At 50.5% G+C, this 16,232-nt stretch overlaps 1 protein-coding gene across 1 annotated transcript in view; it reads left to right on the plus strand.

Moving 5' to 3' along the window:
• The window catches only part of CSMD2 (CUB and Sushi multiple domains 2), a 191,898-nt gene that overhangs the window by 172,405 nt on the left and 3,261 nt on the right, over positions 1-16,232 (plus strand). The window contains exons 58-71 of the mRNA XM_072355231.1: positions 1,526-1,708; positions 5,218-5,394; positions 5,700-5,879; positions 7,082-7,255; positions 8,071-8,244; positions 8,781-8,854; positions 9,883-9,994; positions 11,887-12,066; positions 12,505-12,570; positions 13,141-13,302; positions 13,816-13,928; positions 14,613-14,700; positions 15,063-15,201; positions 15,780-15,956. Of these exons, the coding sequence (XP_072211332.1) occupies positions 1,526-1,708; positions 5,218-5,394; positions 5,700-5,879; positions 7,082-7,255; positions 8,071-8,244; positions 8,781-8,854; positions 9,883-9,994; positions 11,887-12,066; positions 12,505-12,570; positions 13,141-13,302; positions 13,816-13,928; positions 14,613-14,700; positions 15,063-15,201; positions 15,780-15,939 (1,982 nt within the window). The 3' untranslated portion in view covers positions 15,940-15,956. The remainder of the gene's footprint in view (positions 1-1,525; positions 1,709-5,217; positions 5,395-5,699; positions 5,880-7,081; positions 7,256-8,070; positions 8,245-8,780; positions 8,855-9,882; positions 9,995-11,886; positions 12,067-12,504; positions 12,571-13,140; positions 13,303-13,815; positions 13,929-14,612; positions 14,701-15,062; positions 15,202-15,779; positions 15,957-16,232) is intronic.

Below are 16,232 nucleotides of genomic sequence, written 5' to 3' on the forward strand. Positions count from 1 at the left end.
GATCCCAGCTGATGGCCTCCAGTGGAGGGGAAAGATGTTGAATAACTGGAGGATGCTGTGCAGAGCCCTCTCCGTGCCATCCTGCCGGTCGTTCTGCAGAGAGCACAGATGCAGATGAAATGCGAACTTAGCTGCAACAAAGCAGTTGGGACAAGTGTTAATCTTTAATTGTGCCACTTCGACTTAGCAGCTGTACTTGACCAAGTTTAACCTCTTCTTTGGAAAACGAAATCAGGCGGAGTCGGCCTCCTATTCAAGAGCTGTATCTGCAGAGTGGAGTCCTTGATCTGTAGCTGCTCTGAAGGGTTTTCTGCTCTAATTCATGCCTCTTCCCCCTGTGGTTTTCACCGTCTCTCCTACAGTCTTTTTGGGTGGATGTTTGGAATGCTCAGCGTTACCCTGATGGGTTCCTCCTGACATCTGTTGTGTGTGATATTTCATAAGGACATGGTGGCAGCAGCGTTAGAGCAGTGCTGATGGGTCCTGGTGGGTCCTCCCTGCACTGGGAGCCCACAAACACCCTCAGAACCAGGGTTGGGGATTTCTCCCCAGCAGCCAGAATGGGGCCCCTCGTTTTACACCAGACTTGGTGACCAGAGCAGTGAGTAATGAAACCTCCTGCCAAAGGTTCTCTGGTTTGCAGATCCCTCCAGTGTGATGACAGCCTCTGCAAGGTGAAATAAAGGGTTTGGTACAATTCAGCATGAAGGGAAAGTGCTGAGCCCGGAGCATTTCCCCCCTTCTCTCTAAAAGCGAGTGTTTTTCCCCAGATGATGAATATGTTCATTATATTTTACATTACATGTTACGCTACAAAGGTTGTACCTGCAGCAAATCGGAGCAGGGCCAGGAGCTGGGACCTTCATTGCGAGCTGCTGGAGTGAAATAGTCCTTCCTGGCTTGGGGCTCACTGTGTTTACACAGATCATTAGCAGAGAAAGCCAAGAGCAGGCGTACACGGTGCGAGCCCAAACCAGGCAGCAAGGAGGTGGGCATTTATCCAGCCTTCTCCAGCAGCCCCCCACGAGGCATCCGCTCCAGCTGCTCCCTTCCTCCCATCCCCAGACACGGAGCCAGCAGCACAAAGTGTTCACAACTTGTACCAGCCGATGGTTCTCAGCTGGATCCCTCTCGCCTCTGCACTCCAAACCCAACAGCTTCTTGTTTTGCAAATACAATAGGGCTCGCTGAGGTGGCCTGGAGCATGTTGTAATTTCTGCTTGGAGGGAAACCATCCACATGACTGATGCTGGCAATCGAGCTGCTGTCTGCTGGAGCAGCTGCCTCAAAAAGCAGCTCCAGCTGGTGAGACTCCATCTCGAGATGCAGGAGTTATGGCCAGACTTTGCAACCTGCTTACAAGCAGCGGGCTCCCAAAGTCAGGGGATGTGTCACGTGGAGTTAAATCGACTCAGCCACGTGATAACCCTTGTGTTGGTCCTCTGACAGTGCAGGTGGGTTGGGGAGAGCCATTCCCTGAGCTTTTGCTTGTTCTGATGGTGTCGTGCTCTCTTCTTATTAACAGGAGGCAGCCAGGGTGTGTGTGGCGACCCAGGGATCCCATCTCACGGCATCGGGCTGGGGGATGAGTTTGGTGTGGACAGCGTGGTGCGGTTCAGCTGTGAGCCCGGCTATACCCTGCGGGGCTCATCCGAGAGGACGTGCCAAGCCAACGGCTCCTGGAGCGGCGTGCAGCCCGAGTGTGAAGGTACAGCTCCAGCACTGATCCCAGCCAGGCTGCTCACCATGAAACGCATCAAGGCCAGGCTGGATGTGGCTCCGGGCAGCCTGGTGTGGTGGTTGGCGATCCTGCACACAGCAGGGGGTTGAAATGAGATGATCATTGTGGTCCTTTTCAACCCAGGCCATTCTGTGGTTCTATGACTCCGTTTCTATCCATGTCGTGAGGCAGCCTCAACTCCTCACGTCCCAAATATCTGTAGGGCACGCTGGATTTAGCACCTCTAAGTAGTTAATTGATGCTTTATCAAAGAAATGCATCCGAGTGAATGATGTGAATAGCCTCAAGCCTGTGTTAAAGCTGGAACTGGCACGTGTGAGAGTCATTTGCATTGAGCAGAAATGCAGAGTGCAAATTATAAACCAGTAAGCAGATTTTTGTATCAAAAAAAAACCAAACCCAAACCCCTTATTTTCCTATTTGAAGGAATCAAGTAAGGCCCCATCATCCAATGTGATAAACCCCCGGCCAGGTTCTCTGAGCTGTGCTGCTTACTGCTGCTGTTTTATGAGAGTGTTTAAAAATCAAATGGGGGAGAGAACAAAAGCCAAAAGGAAGCAGGATACCAAATGCAGGGAGACCTGGGCAAGTGCTTCTCTCCTGCTGATATGAAAGCCAAAAGCTCAGAGAGAGCTTGTAAATGAATTGGAAATTTATTCCAAATTGATGGAGCTCTTGATTGAAAAGACACTGAATCATGTTATTAATACGCTCAGGTCTTGGTGGTTGGGGTGGGTTTTTTTTCCCCCATTCTTTCAGTAGAAAGGTTCTTTTCATTAATCTCAGCATAAATAACCCGTCAGGTTCCGGAGGCACCAAAATACAGATCCCTGGTGGATTCCTTTTTCATACTTTATGAATAATAATAACATTATGCCCATAATGTAGTCATTTAATGTTAAGTGCTGACTGGCCAATATAGGAAAGCAATTTGCAGCGATGAGCAGCAGGCTGTGTCTCCATCATCTGCATTCACAGCAAGCTGCAGGCACTGCGAGGTGTTCTTCTGGCTGCACTTTCCAGTGTTGCATTCAACTTTATGGAACAGGTATTTGTAGGAGAGGGAGAGGAGGGGTTAATTTGGGGGTTGAATTCAGGGCAAAGGAGAGTCAGTGCTGAGAGCACTCAGGGGGAGTGGAGGAGCCCCAGCTCAGCACCCAGTGCCTCCGTGGGGCATCAGCCGTCCCACTCAGACACTGGGTGTGCAGCTCTCAGCCATTGCAGTTGAGCAGAGGTGGAGCTGATGGGGCTCTGCAGGCTGCTGGCACACACCGGGTCTCACTGCAAACTGCTCTCCTGATCAGCTGCAAAGTGAGCACAGGGGCTCGGTCTGCTTGGTCTGCAGATGGACGTGTAAGTGCAGGGAGGTGCAGAGGACACCGTGCAAATCCTGCAGTGTGGGTGGAAGGAATCGGTGCCTTTCCACTGCTGGAATATTTCAGTGTCAGCCAAAGGAATATGGAAACAGGAGGGAACCACAGCTGGTTCGGTGTGATGTACAAATAGTCTCCAATTAAGTTAATTGGAGGGACACGTCGTGAGACTCTGCTTCAGTCAGTTGTATGCAGCTCCAGTTTTGTTGTGCTCACTCAGAGCAGCTCCCTTTGCTTCCTAAAAATCACAGATTTCAGGCCTCATTTACCTCATTTCCAGCACGTTTTGAAGATGGAAATTTCACTGTGGAGTTTTTCCTTCCTTCTCCTTTTTCCTGCTGCCCAATTGATGCTCCCAGGGGCGGTGCAGGAGGGGCCCATTGCTTGTGCTCTCCTGTACGCTCCCTCCTCCCTCTCAGCTGAGCAGAATAGTTGTTTTTATAACGTTTATTGTTTCACCAGATGAATTAAAGCTGCATCCAAAATGAGATGCAGCCCTGGCTGCTCTTCCTCAATTCCAGGAGACATAAATGTGTTCATTTAAAGCGATAACGCAGGGAAGGAGCTGAGTTTTGCCTCATCCCAATCTGACTGCTGAGTACATGGGAGGTGGCAGGGCTGGGATTTGGGCTCAGGCTGCTGTTTTTCTTTCTGCATAGTGAGGTGGAATGTGGGTTACTGGTTAAATTAAACAGCATGGAAATTACCAGCCCTGGAGCAAAGGCTGTGAGGCCCCTCAGGCTGTGCCTGCTGTGTCAGACATCATTAGGAGAGCGTCTCAGCCGGCTGCTCCAGTGGCAGCAAAGCCCAGAAGAAGGATCAATGTGGTGAAGATGAGGTCAGTGAGGGGAGCACAGAGGACACGGTGTTCACACGAGCAGAGTCAGACATGCACTGTGCCCTGTGATAGCAGCTCCCAGCCTTTCCTCCTGCATGTTCTGAGGAGCAGGATGCTGCTCCTTGCAGGCACCTTCCTCCTTGGTATCGAAATCAGGTGTTCGGTTCCCTCTGTGCCACCTCCTGTTAGAGATGCTCAGAACCCGAGTTCTCATCCCTCTCTTTGGCCTGAAGAATGGGAAAATCCCATTCTGTGGGCAGACATTGGAGGTGTGCACGTGCTGGTGGGGATGGTGCTCCCCTCTCTTGCAGCAGGATGGTCTTTGGGTCGTGATCACATCTCTGTCTGCAGGCTTGCATCTCCCCAGCAGCTCCAAGCTCCCCTTGGTCAGCAGGCAGCAGTTGCTTTGCAGCTGGTAATGCTCTCTCTGGTGTTCCTCGTGGCACAGGGTGCTCGCTGTATCTCTGGCAGAGATACCCAGTGCATTCAGCAAGCTGTGCAAGGGGTTTGCACAGAAAAGACATCCTAAAAATAACTGCAGGAACCAAATCTGGTTTTGATAAAGGAGCAAACGGAGAAACCTCACGGTGGGGAGTTCTGCAATAATCATTTGTTGAAACATTTCACTTGTTAAGAAGCAGCAGCTCCAAGAAATCCCCATTTGATGCAGCTGATTTTCAGGTTATTTTCTTGAAATGTGACTCAGTTTGAAGATGATTGGGTTTGAAATGCTTCGGGAGATGTGAGTAGATATGACTGGGGGACTTCCAGGGTCTTTAGGATTTATACTCAGTTAGAAAACAGTACCATAACCAGTTTCCTTTTGGGGTCTCATTCATTTTTCATATCCCACTGAAGCCAAAGGGAATTATTTACCCACTTTCTGCTCACTTGAGTGATTCGATCCCATATATATTTAATCTGTGATTTTAAAAGTTTAAGCCTCTTCATCCTTACACTTACAGCTTCTTTTACATCTGGACCACAGGTGGAGGGAGGGAGCAGGGAGTTCCCTTCCAAGGTCAGGGCTGTCACTCCTTTGAGGTCTATGAAGCCATGGGCTCCAGAGGGGCACCCAACCCCCAGGGTGTGCTGTGGGGCAGAGCTGTGGGTCCAGCTGGGAATGGAGTCAGCTCCACGTGTTCTGGTCCACCAGCTGGTCTCATTTTTATGGCAAACAGTCGACTGATTGCAGGATGGAAGCCCCGTTGATTTGGTTTTTCATTCATTCAGCCTTGTAGTAACTCTGCTGTTTTGCTTTCCAGTTATCTCCTGTGGGAACCCAGGCACTCCCAGCAACGCCAGGGTTCTATTTAATGACGGCTTGGTTTTCTCCAGCTCCATCATATACCAATGCCGGGAGGGCTATTACTCCACGGGTGTGCTGAGCAGGCACTGCACAGTGAATGGGACGTGGACCGGCACCAGCCCAGAGTGCACAGGTGAGCACTGGGATGGAGCCCTGGGTGCCAAACTGGGAAATGCTGGGCACTGTGTGCTCACAGAAACTCAGCTGAGCTGCCTGGTGTCGGCCATCCCTCTGCCTGCAGCCCCTGTGGCTGCCTAATGGGAAACTCTTGCTCTGTGTTTGTATTTTCCCGCTGGCTGAAGGGAGCCCTCTAAGTTTTCTCCACCTGCTGCAGCCCTGCTTTGCAATGAGGGGGTTGTATCCTGCTCTGAAAAGTGTTTGGGACCATGAGATGAGGGATGGTGAGGCCAGAAATGCTTCTTTCTCTTCTTTTGGCAGTGATCAACTGTGGTGACCCAGGTGTGCCAGCCAACGGCATTAGGCTGGGCAGTGATTTTACCTACAACAAAACAGTGGTGTTTCAGTGCATGCCTGGGTACATGATGGAGTCGGACAGAGCATCCTCTCTGATGTGCACAAAAGACCGAACCTGGAACGGCACCAAACCTGCCTGCAAGGGTAAGGCTGGTTGGTGTAAATGGTGGAGGGTGTAAGCTGTACAGGCTGTGAAGGTCTTTCCAATCCTTAATGATTCTGTGGTTCCATGAGCTGCAGCGCAGTGCCCGAGCACACCTGGGAGTTGCTTGGTCCTGTCGTTCACTCTTTCTCCCATGTTTACAGCACTCACCCAATTTGTCAGCAGAGCATGAAGGCCGTGCCAGCTTTAGGTCTATCAGTCATCACAACATGCCTGAGAGGGTGGGAATTGCTATCTTCCCTATGGGGAAAAGGAAGAGTGGAGTGCTGAGAGCTAAGTGACTCTTCACAAGAACACAGATCAGGCTCCAATGGGGGCTTCCTGTTTCACAGGCACACGCTTTTTGAGCATCGTCTGGAAGTCTGAAGAATGTTTCTTCAAACTCCTTTCATTATTTCTCCGTTCTGAGACTGCCTCTGTAATTCAGAGATAGGAAAGGGAAGTAATAGAACAGTTGCAGAACATGCTGGATCTCTGCTGCTGGTGTTTTACTCTCCCACCACGTGTAGATAAGACTTGTAGCAGCATCTGTGTTCTTCTTTTGCAATCTGGAAGATTCACCTGCCATGATTCTGATGTATGCAAACCACGTTTATATTCCAAATATACTCCAGTTCCTTCGGAGGCTGTAAAGAGCAATTCTCACACTCCTCTTTCATTCTCACCACTGAGCTAATGTTGCAGGAGTAATACAGAGTGTGGCCACAGTCTCATTTGGAGGTCAGGTTGATTTACATGAGCTTAGCATCTTTCCCAGTGCTCCCCTGAGCTGAAAAGCAAAGCGCTGCAAAAATGTCACATTAAAACACCCTGGAGTGAATGAAATACAGACTGGTTATTGATTCAGCTGCTAATCTGAGACTCAGCCAGGTTGTCCAAAATGCATGAATCTTTCAGGGAGCCTTAGATGAGTTTTTGCACTAAGTCAGGATGGATCCTTCCTTCGCTTGGAAGCGAACACAGGCTCAGAGATCTGGGATTCCATTAATTCCAAGCTTCAAAGTAAAATCCGAGGGTTCACAACTGCACACGCAGCTGGGGAAGTTTGCACAGCCCCCTGCAGGGCCGTCCCAGGGGGTGATCTTTGAGAGCAGCGCGTGACTTTGATCCTACACGAGTTTGCTTGTTAATGGAAATAACTCTGCTGAGAAGCAGCTGCATGTTGCCGTTGTTTTTCATTCAGCTATCGTCTGCAAATCCCCACAAGCCATCCCCAATGGCAAAGTGGTGGGTTCGGATTTCAGCTGGGGCTCCAGCATCAGCTACGCCTGCCTGGAGGGGTACCAGCTCTCCCTGCCTGCCGTGCTCACCTGTGAGGGGAACGGGACCTGGAGCGGGGAGATCCCCCAATGCTTCCGTGAGTAGGCAGCCCTGCACACCCCGGGTGGGTTGGGAGAGGGATGGGGCTGAACCACCTGGATGCATTCATTCTATCCCTTTATATGTAGGTGTGAGGTCAGGTTTGTGACAGGTGTGAGCTCCTTGCGTGTTTGTGCTCCTGTAGCATCCTTCAAACTCGTGGCTGTTCATCCACGTGCCTCCTTGAGTTCAGAAATCACTGTCAGAGGTGGTGAGAAAAGCTCTTTGGCAAAGGGCACCATGGAGTCGCAGCAGAAATGAGGGTCGTTTTGTGAAGACGGAGCTTTGGCTCTTGGAAACCTGTGTACTCCATTTAATGGCTAATGCAAAAAAATTAGTTAAACGTCTCATAGTGATAAAGGCAGATTTGAGTTTCTTTTCTTGGCTGAATGGCTGGCAGCTGCACAATAGCCATTTTCGTATTAAGTCACACAAAGCCCTCGCTGTGTTCCTTGCACCCTTCCCTGGATCTCGTATAATTAGTGGGCTTTCTGTGTGACACGGAACCATGTAGTAATTTGACATCATGCAATTAGGGACATGTTTTAAAGCTAAGCGTGCTGCTAGGGGGGGAAAAAAGAAAGGGAAAAAGATGGGGAGAAGTGGAAGTTAATTAACAGCAATTGGCAAAAAGAGGGAATTAGAAGGAAAGCAGCCAGCAACGCCTCCTGCCACCAATCATCCCCTGGTCAGTCGCTGAGCTCTGTGCTAGTGAGCAGCGAGCTTTGGCCCATTAATAGACCTATTGGTGGTGTGTTAGCATTGCTTGCTCTCGGGGAGGTTATCACCACCCCCTGCTCTCTGCTGTTGCAGCTGTGTTCTGTGGAGACCCAGGGATCCCTGCCCAGGGCCGGAGGGAGGATCGAGGCTTCACGTACCGCTCCTCTGTGTCCTTCTCCTGCCTGGCCCCAATGGTGCTGGTGGGCTCAGCACGCCGGTTCTGCCAGTCCGACGGTACCTGGAGTGGGACCCAGCCCAGCTGCATAGGTAAGGGCACCTCCTCTGGCCTGTGCCTGCAGGTGGAGCAGTGTTGGTCTGCATTTTCGTTTGCAGGAAGGTGGGTCGGTTTGCTGCTGTTGTTCTCTTTCATTTCTGGGTTTTAAGTCCCATTTCTGGGCCTGAACGTGGAATTGACAGCACTTCTGCCCCAATGTGCACACGAGAGCTCCTGTGTTCTCTGCTGCCTTTGAATTCTATCCAGAATGGCAGAGCAGCAGCTCGTAGAACATGAAGGTTGATGTATACAGAGGATGAAGTCCTACAGATTGCTTTGCCTGGCTATGATGTTGGTATTCAGGTTGAAATCTCCAGGCATGCTTCATGTGACTGTTTCCTGGGGCTCCCAGAATCCTTTGAAGCCTCGGAGAGGTCTATAATGATAATTAGTCGCGGTGTTCTGCGCCAATTGAAAACTATGGCTGCAGTCTTGAACTCCTGGGCTCTGTGGTGACATAACTGCTCCAAGTTCTGGTGTGGCTTCCAAGAGCTGCTCCCTTAACACACCACCTCTGCTCTGCCCCCAGACCCAACCCTGACCACGTGTGCAGACCCCGGCGTGCCACTCTTTGGGATGCAGAACAACTCGCAGGGCTATCAGGTACTGCTGGGGCTGCCGTGGGTAGAGGGCATCGCACGGTGCCCTGTGTGCACTGAGCGGTGGTAGGACGTTAGCTAAGAATGCGTTATTTATGGTATTAATTATGATGCTAATTAATAGTTATCACGTAATTAGCATTCAGATCAGAGACACAGTTTCCTTTCATTGTCAGACTAAATTCCATCGGTGGCTTTTGTAGTCTGTACAGTGTGAAGGAGGGGGTCAGCCCAGCCTGCACCCATGGGTGCCTGCTGCTGCTGCCGCAGAGCTGGGTGCAGGGCTGGGATACTGCCTTCCATGCTCCCGCCAGGACCTTTCAGTTTTGCTGCTAATTAATTATCTTAATTCTGGGTTTTAATTCTTGCATTGTATTACTCACAGTTTTTAATTAACCCTGAGACAACCCACACCCGACTTGTGTAAGGGCTGCCGATGGGATGCAGCACAGGGGAAGGTGTGCCCTCAACGTGGTGCCCTGGGGAAGGGGCATTGCTAGGGAGAAAGGAAGGATGTTCAAAGCCCTCCCTGGCAGTTTTATTCCAGTGTATTTAGGTTTAACAGCAAATCCTGTTGCAGTAGCAGAGCTCACAGCCACACAGTGACACATCTGGTCTGTCTGGAGCAGGGAGTGAGCTCCGCTGTCCTGTTGAATCCAAAAACAAAGAAGTGAGCAGTGTGCAGAAAGTGAACCCACCTGACGAGTGTCGAGGAGTCACCTCCCAGTCTTTGTGATCCTTTTTGCAGTCTGCAATCCAAGTTGGCATTTATACCATGGCTGTGGGCTGTTTGTTGGTGGTAATTATTTTGAATGTCCCTTTTTGGCAATAATTTCCGGCTTTGCTAAATCTGATGCGAGCTTTGGGTGCTTTCGAGGCACAGCAGCTTTATCACTGAACGGAAGAACCCTCTGCCCAGTTCCCAGCTGCTCTGGGAGCTGTGTGACAGCAGGCTCTGGCAGGACGGTGGGCACAGGGTAAGCACGGGTGAATTACATTGCAAGCTCAATGTTTTGTCTCCTATGGAAACAGGTGGGAAGCATGATTTTCTTCAAGTGCCAGAAGGGCTACCTGCTGCAGGGCTCCACCACCAGGACCTGCCTGCCCAACCTGACCTGGAGCGGCGTGCAGCCCGACTGCGTCCGTAAGTGCTGGGAGCTGTGGGCACGCTGGTCACTGCTGGCACACTCAGTCGGTGCTGCAGATGGCATTGTGAATTGCTGGCTCTGAAGAGCTGGTAATTTTTTGGAAGAGCTCGAAAAAAAAGCCAGTCTTGAAGAAGAAGGGAGCCGGTGCTGTCATCTCTCTGCTGACGCGATGATGCCAGCAGCCACTTCTGCTTTCAGATGAGGTATTTTTTTAGCTCGTCCCTTCCTCAGAGACGTGGTTTGAGGTGAGACTTTGCTTTGTGCTGCTGAAACCACATCTGATGGCCGAGATGTGAGCTGGTGCTCCAGGCACTGCAGTTAACACTGAGCCAGAAGGGCTCCCTGGCAGAACCGTGTTCTCACTGCCTTTAATAACGTGTTGCTCTTCCTTTTAAGCTGTCCATCATCTCATTCCTCACTATACCAGAAGGAATTTGAGCTAATGTACTTAAGCTGTAATATCCACGGTGCCCTCTGTATCATAAGCATTACAAAGCTTCTCCCTCTCCCTTGTGAGGGATAGTGGTGAGATGTGTGTAGTGAACAGACCCCAGGGGTGCACATGAGAGCAGCCGGGGGGGGCTTTAAAACCTCTGAGCAGCAGAACTGGGGAAGAGAGGCTGTGCTGCTGGGAGGCAGCTGCCCTTCCTCACCACTCACTGCAGGGAAGATGGCAGGGCTGCACAGCAGCTGTGAGTGTGAATGGGATTGTGCTCCTGGCGCGAGGTGCGTTGAAACAGGAGGTGTTTTGTACTCCTCGTGCTGCTGACTTGTTGCCTCCTACGCCTGCAGCATGGAGCTGGATGTGGTCGCTGCTGACACAGTGTGGGGCTGTGGGATGCAGCATTATGGCTGTGTGAGCTCCATCACTCTCTGAGCCTTTCTGGGTTTTATTTTTCATCTTCTGTAAAACGAGGATGAAGATAATACCCCGCGAAGGCTGCTGAGGATTTGTTTTCATTCATGGGCACTTTGAGAGCTACAGAAAGGGGAAATTTACAGCGTGGGTGCGAGCGAGCTTCCTGGCCCCTGATTGATGAGCCCTGGGCCATAACTTCTAGGGACAAGTGGTGACACATTACCAGCAGCACAGCCAGGCGCTCTCTGGTGGCAGCAGCTGGACGAGCTCAGCCTGGATCCCTGTGGCCAAATCCTGGAACTAATTGAGCTGTGATAGGAATTGGTGGTTATTGCACACTCCTGAGGACTTGCTGTGTGATGCTGTGGATAAGTAGGTGCAAATTAGCAGTAGGACAATGGTCCTATGAAGTGAGGTTATCCAAAAGCAGACCTGTGGTTCACCCACTGGAATTGCTGGCATAGTTTGCTGGGCCTCCTGCAGGGCTGCATTTAGTCCATGAAAGTTAAAAGGGAGGAGGAAAGCGGCTGCTCAGTTTCTATTCCTGACCCTGCAGCTGCAAGGGATGGCATCACAAACACTCCCATCCCTGCTGGGATGCAGAAATGGCCATCTAATCACAGGCTCAAACTCCCGCACAGCTCTGAGAAGGTGAGCAGAGCTTTCTCCTCCTCCACGTGTCAGGCACAAGGTCCTCAGCATCGTTGGGTTTTGGCTTCTTTTCCTGAAAAGGGGAGGGATAATGGAGCCTGATGTTGAGTTCATAGAGGCTGGAACAGAGTGTAGGATCCCCTGAGAACTTCAGATAGGAAGAGCAATCTGGCAGCAAAGCATGGGAAATGGTCTCATTAATTCCTCTGGCTGGTAGAAATCCAGGCATGGCACTGTGTCCCTCAGTGAGCAGAGAAAGCTTTTGCTGAAGAACTCCCTTCTGAGAGCTCTGTCTCCCAGCTGACATTGCTGGGGACTCTTCTGCCTTTCTGAGTGTAGCTGCCTGCTGTATCACAACTCTGGTTTTGTGCTTTGCAGCTCACCACTGTAAGCAGCCTGAGACCCCCTCGCACGCCAACGTCGGGGCTCTGGATTTGCCGTCTCTGGGCTACACCTTGATCTATTCCTGTCAGAGTGGGTACTACCTCACCGGAGGGTCTGAGCATCGGACCTGCAAAGCAGATGGCAGCTGGACGGGGAAGCCTCCCATCTGTCTCGGTAAGAGCTCTGAGCATCATGGCTTTGGCTTTGGCCTCCATCTCTGCAGAGGGGAGATTTGTAGCCTGAGAGAAAAGAGTTATGTGGGTGTATAGAGAAGCCATGGGTTGGCGTGGCTGAGCTGGTTGCAGCAACCACAGCGTGGATCCCAGCAAACAGGCAGAATAGAGGGGATTTTCTGCTTGATGTTTTGGACTTAGAAACATCTGCATAAGCTGGACCTGGTCTGTACCTTACCTATGCATTACGTGCCTTGAAGCTCAACTCTTGGTTCAAGATCATGCAGTCTTGAACCCATCTGAAGTTCTTGTGTGGTGGATAGCCCAGTTATGTGCTCAAGCAGTGTCAGGTGGAGGCTGTCCTTTATGAGCATGAATGTCCCAGCAGAGGCAGGTGCAGCGATGTTCATTCAGCCCTGGGTTCCTTCCTCTCTTCCAGCTGACATCCGCCCCAGTGGCCGCCCGGTGGGCACTGCGCGGGACCCGCCGCTCTCCAAGCTGTCAGGTACGTGGCAGGGCTGGCTCTATGGCAAAGGAGCAGCCAGCAAAGCAGCTGATCCTGCACACCTCACACTGCTGGGTTGGTGGGAGCAGCCTGTGTGCCCCATCCCCTTCCTTCATGCTTTGCTGGAGAGAAACAGGCACCTTTAGGAGTGGAGCACCAGCATCGCTGCTCTCACCAGGCTGAAGCCCTGTGGGATATTTTACATCAGAGCTTTTTTCAAGCTTTGGTTTTGTGTTTGGCTTTGCTTTGTTGCAGGTCTGTGCTGGCTTTTCCTAGGAACCTGTTTTGGGGTTTTGTTTGTTTTTAAAACTTGGGTGGGTTCTTTTTTTTGTGTCAAAACACCAAAATGAAAGTCAGCAGCACGTTTGTTCTCCTCTCTTTGGCTTTGTACTCGGTGATGATAGCACAGAGAACGGGTGGGATTGGAGCTATTTACAGACATACTGTTGAATTCAAGGAGAATTCCTCTCCATTTTGATTTCTGAGAAAGGAAAACAGCTGGCAGTGATCATAGGAACGTATGATGATCGTATCTGGTGTTTCTCTGTCCCCTCTTGCTGTGCTTTGTAGTGCCTGCTGACGTGTTTGCAAGGAATTCCCTTTGGAAAGGCTCCTATGAATACATGGGGAAAAAGCAGCCTGCAATGCTGTCTGTCACCAGCTTCGACCCTGTCACCAGTAAAGTCAATGCCACTTTGATAGACCACAGCGGCGTGGAGCTCCAGGTTTCTGGTGAGGGAACCAACGTGGCTGTTTGTTGGGATTTACACTCACTGCACTGTAGTTAATGGTATTGCTGGGCAGGGGGCAGTGTGCTCTGAGTGGTCTGGGCTTCGTGATAGAGCTGGGCAGAAGTGGGAGGTCTCCAGTCTTTGAGTGGACCCAGATAAACGAATCCTGTGCCTGAGTTTGCTTTGACTCACCCTGGAAAGCAGCACAACACTGACCTGTAACGTTATCCATGCAATTAAATGGTGTGAATCCCCCTTGTCTCTACCCCCCAGAGGGACACGGTGTCACTGATCTGGTGTCACATACGAAATATTCACAGCTGAATTGCTTCTCACGTGCCAAATGTCCTCAGTATCCTGGGGGACAGATGTGAGGTTGAGAACTTGTGGTGTGGTTCCAGGTGATCCCACTGAAGAGCATTGGAAGAGTTGCTGCCCACTCTGAGAAAGTGAATCGCTTCAAATTTGAATTGAGACGCTGTGATCCAGTGGTTAAAAGGCACTTATTTTCCAGGCATCTACAAGAAAGAAGAGGTGCACCTGCTCCTCCAGGTCTATCAGATTATGGGGCCACTGGAGATCTTTGTGAACAAGTTCAAAAATGATAAATGGGCTCTGGATGGACACGTAAGTGCTTGGACACCTCATATAGGATGTGCACCCAACTCTTGTCATTGCTGTTGTAACCCCAGCTTTCCTCTCACTGCAGCTGGGGGCGTAACTCCCCAAATGAGGCTGTTATCCTCCAGTGACCTGCCTGCATCCTTCCAGTAGTGAGATAATGTTCCACATGCAGTCAGCTCTCCCGCACTGCAGCTGTGTGTTCGGTTATCTGTGCCTGGTTATCTGCAGGTCTTCCAGATAACACCAGAGGAGAAACCAACGCAATTCATTTCATTTATATCTGCTAAGCATCACATTAGAAGAGCTAATCTTTCCTTTTGGAGGCAGCTTCTCAGCCCGATTTCTATGCCTGGTAGCTTCCCATGCCCTGAGAGACCCACTGGAGCTCACAGGCAGCGTGCATCTCATTGACCCGTGGTCAGCTGTAGCTCAGGGCATCGCTATCCCTGCTGAATCAGCAGCACATTCTGCTCCTTATCACAAACAAGATGCTTTCTCCCCTCGGGATGTGAGAGTCTTAACAAGTTGCTGGGCAGTTAGACTTCTAAAAAGATGTCATGTTTTGCCAGGGAATGGAATTAAATTAACTGCTGTGCGTGAAGTTGAAAGAGACTTTGACAAGATGGGTGCTGTGACCCCAGGGAAGCGTTGATCAGATCTGTTATCTCCGCTCTCGTGTCGTTCCAGGTCTCATCAGAGTCATCCAGCGGCACGTTTGTGTACCAGGGCTTTGTGCGTGGCAAAGGGTTCGGGCAGTTTGGTCTTCAGAGACTGGGTAACCTTCCTGTGACTACTTGTTCTTCTTGCCTTAATTGCTGACAGCTGCATTGTGGTGGCAGTGGAGGTTACGGAGCAGGAAACGTTTCTACTGTCCCTGGCATTAATTTTCAACCCTGCTGGGCCAAATCAGTCAGGTTAATCCGTTTACATCTGTTTTTAATCACGCCCTTCAATAAATGATGATGAAGTAAGCTGGGCTCGATCTCCAACCCATTCTTCCTGCGAGTCAGAAGCTTTTGATTTACCTTTCACGGCACCACTTGTAACCCTGTAGTTGTGTTGTTGAAGGTGTAACTCAAACAAACCCCACTTCCTGCAGCACTGCTTTGAAACCTGGTTATTTTTGTTGTGTTTCAGACGTCAGCATGATGGAAAACGATCCGGAATCGATAGGACACCATTTTGCATCCAACAGCAGTTCTGTGGCAGCTGCCATTCTTGTGCCTTTCATAGCCCTGATTATTGCAGGGTTTGTGCTTTATCTCTACAAACACAGGTGGGTTTCAGGAACGACGTGGTAAGTGAAACAAAATCAGAGGGCTGACAGAAGTATTTGTGAGCTTGTCTTAAAAGCTCTCCCTCCGGACCCGGTTTCTCATTTAGTTCAGAAAGAGGGGAAAAAAGGAAAAGAAGTAATAGAGCAAAAGTGCCCAGAAATGAAGGGGTGTTGGGAGAGCAGAGTGCTGAGGGCTTTTATGGCAATCAGCGAGATTTGTGGCAACGTTAAGGAGGATAAGGCAAAGTAAATTTCATACTTGGGCTTTGCGTATGTTGTAAATGATTCCTTTCTCCTGATCTGTGCGTTGCTGTGGGAATGTTACTGCACTTAAAGCATTGTGTGGACTGGATGCTGTGCAGAAAGAGCACACGCAGGACTATGGCAAAGCCCAGAGAGCTTCCTGTACCACACATCTGTAATACAATTTGCTGTAGATCCCTCCTGCCTTTCCCGCAGGTGTTTACCTTGTTCAAAAGCAGCTTTTTTCTTTCCCATTGACTTCATCAGTGCTATCCCATGGGCTGCAGCAGGAGCAGCCGTGACCTCTCTGTGTTTTTCTTTCTGGCACCCTACAGGAGAAGACCCAAAGTCCCATTCAATGGCTACGCGGGCCATGAAAACACCAGCGTCAGAGCGACGTTTGAAAACCCCATGTACGACCGAAACCTGCAGCCCACAGACATCATGGCCAACGAGACAGAGTTCACAGTCAGCACTGTGTGCACAGCTGTATAGCACTCATCCCCTGCTTGGTGAGTGGGCACGGAGGGGACATGAGAGTGGAACGGTGCCACCCATAGCTCAGCCTGGGGAAACTGGTTGTGGATAAAAGCCTGCTCTTCTGTTGGGGGGGGTCTGGGTGCTGCTGACCCCCACGGTGTCTCCTTCTCACTGTCAGGCTGTCAGAGCCTTGTGTTTGCCTTAAGCTGGATCAGTGTGGTTCAAAGGAGTGCTCTGTGCTTTGGATTGCACAACAGATCTCTGCCCTGGGCACAGCCCAAACCAGAATTGCCATCTCTGGGGTCTGG

The sequence above is a fragment of the Excalfactoria chinensis genome, chromosome 22 (genome assembly GCF_039878825.1).
Source record: "Excalfactoria chinensis isolate bCotChi1 chromosome 22, bCotChi1.hap2, whole genome shotgun sequence".
Taxonomy (NCBI): Eukaryota; Metazoa; Chordata; class Aves; order Galliformes; family Phasianidae; genus Excalfactoria; species Excalfactoria chinensis.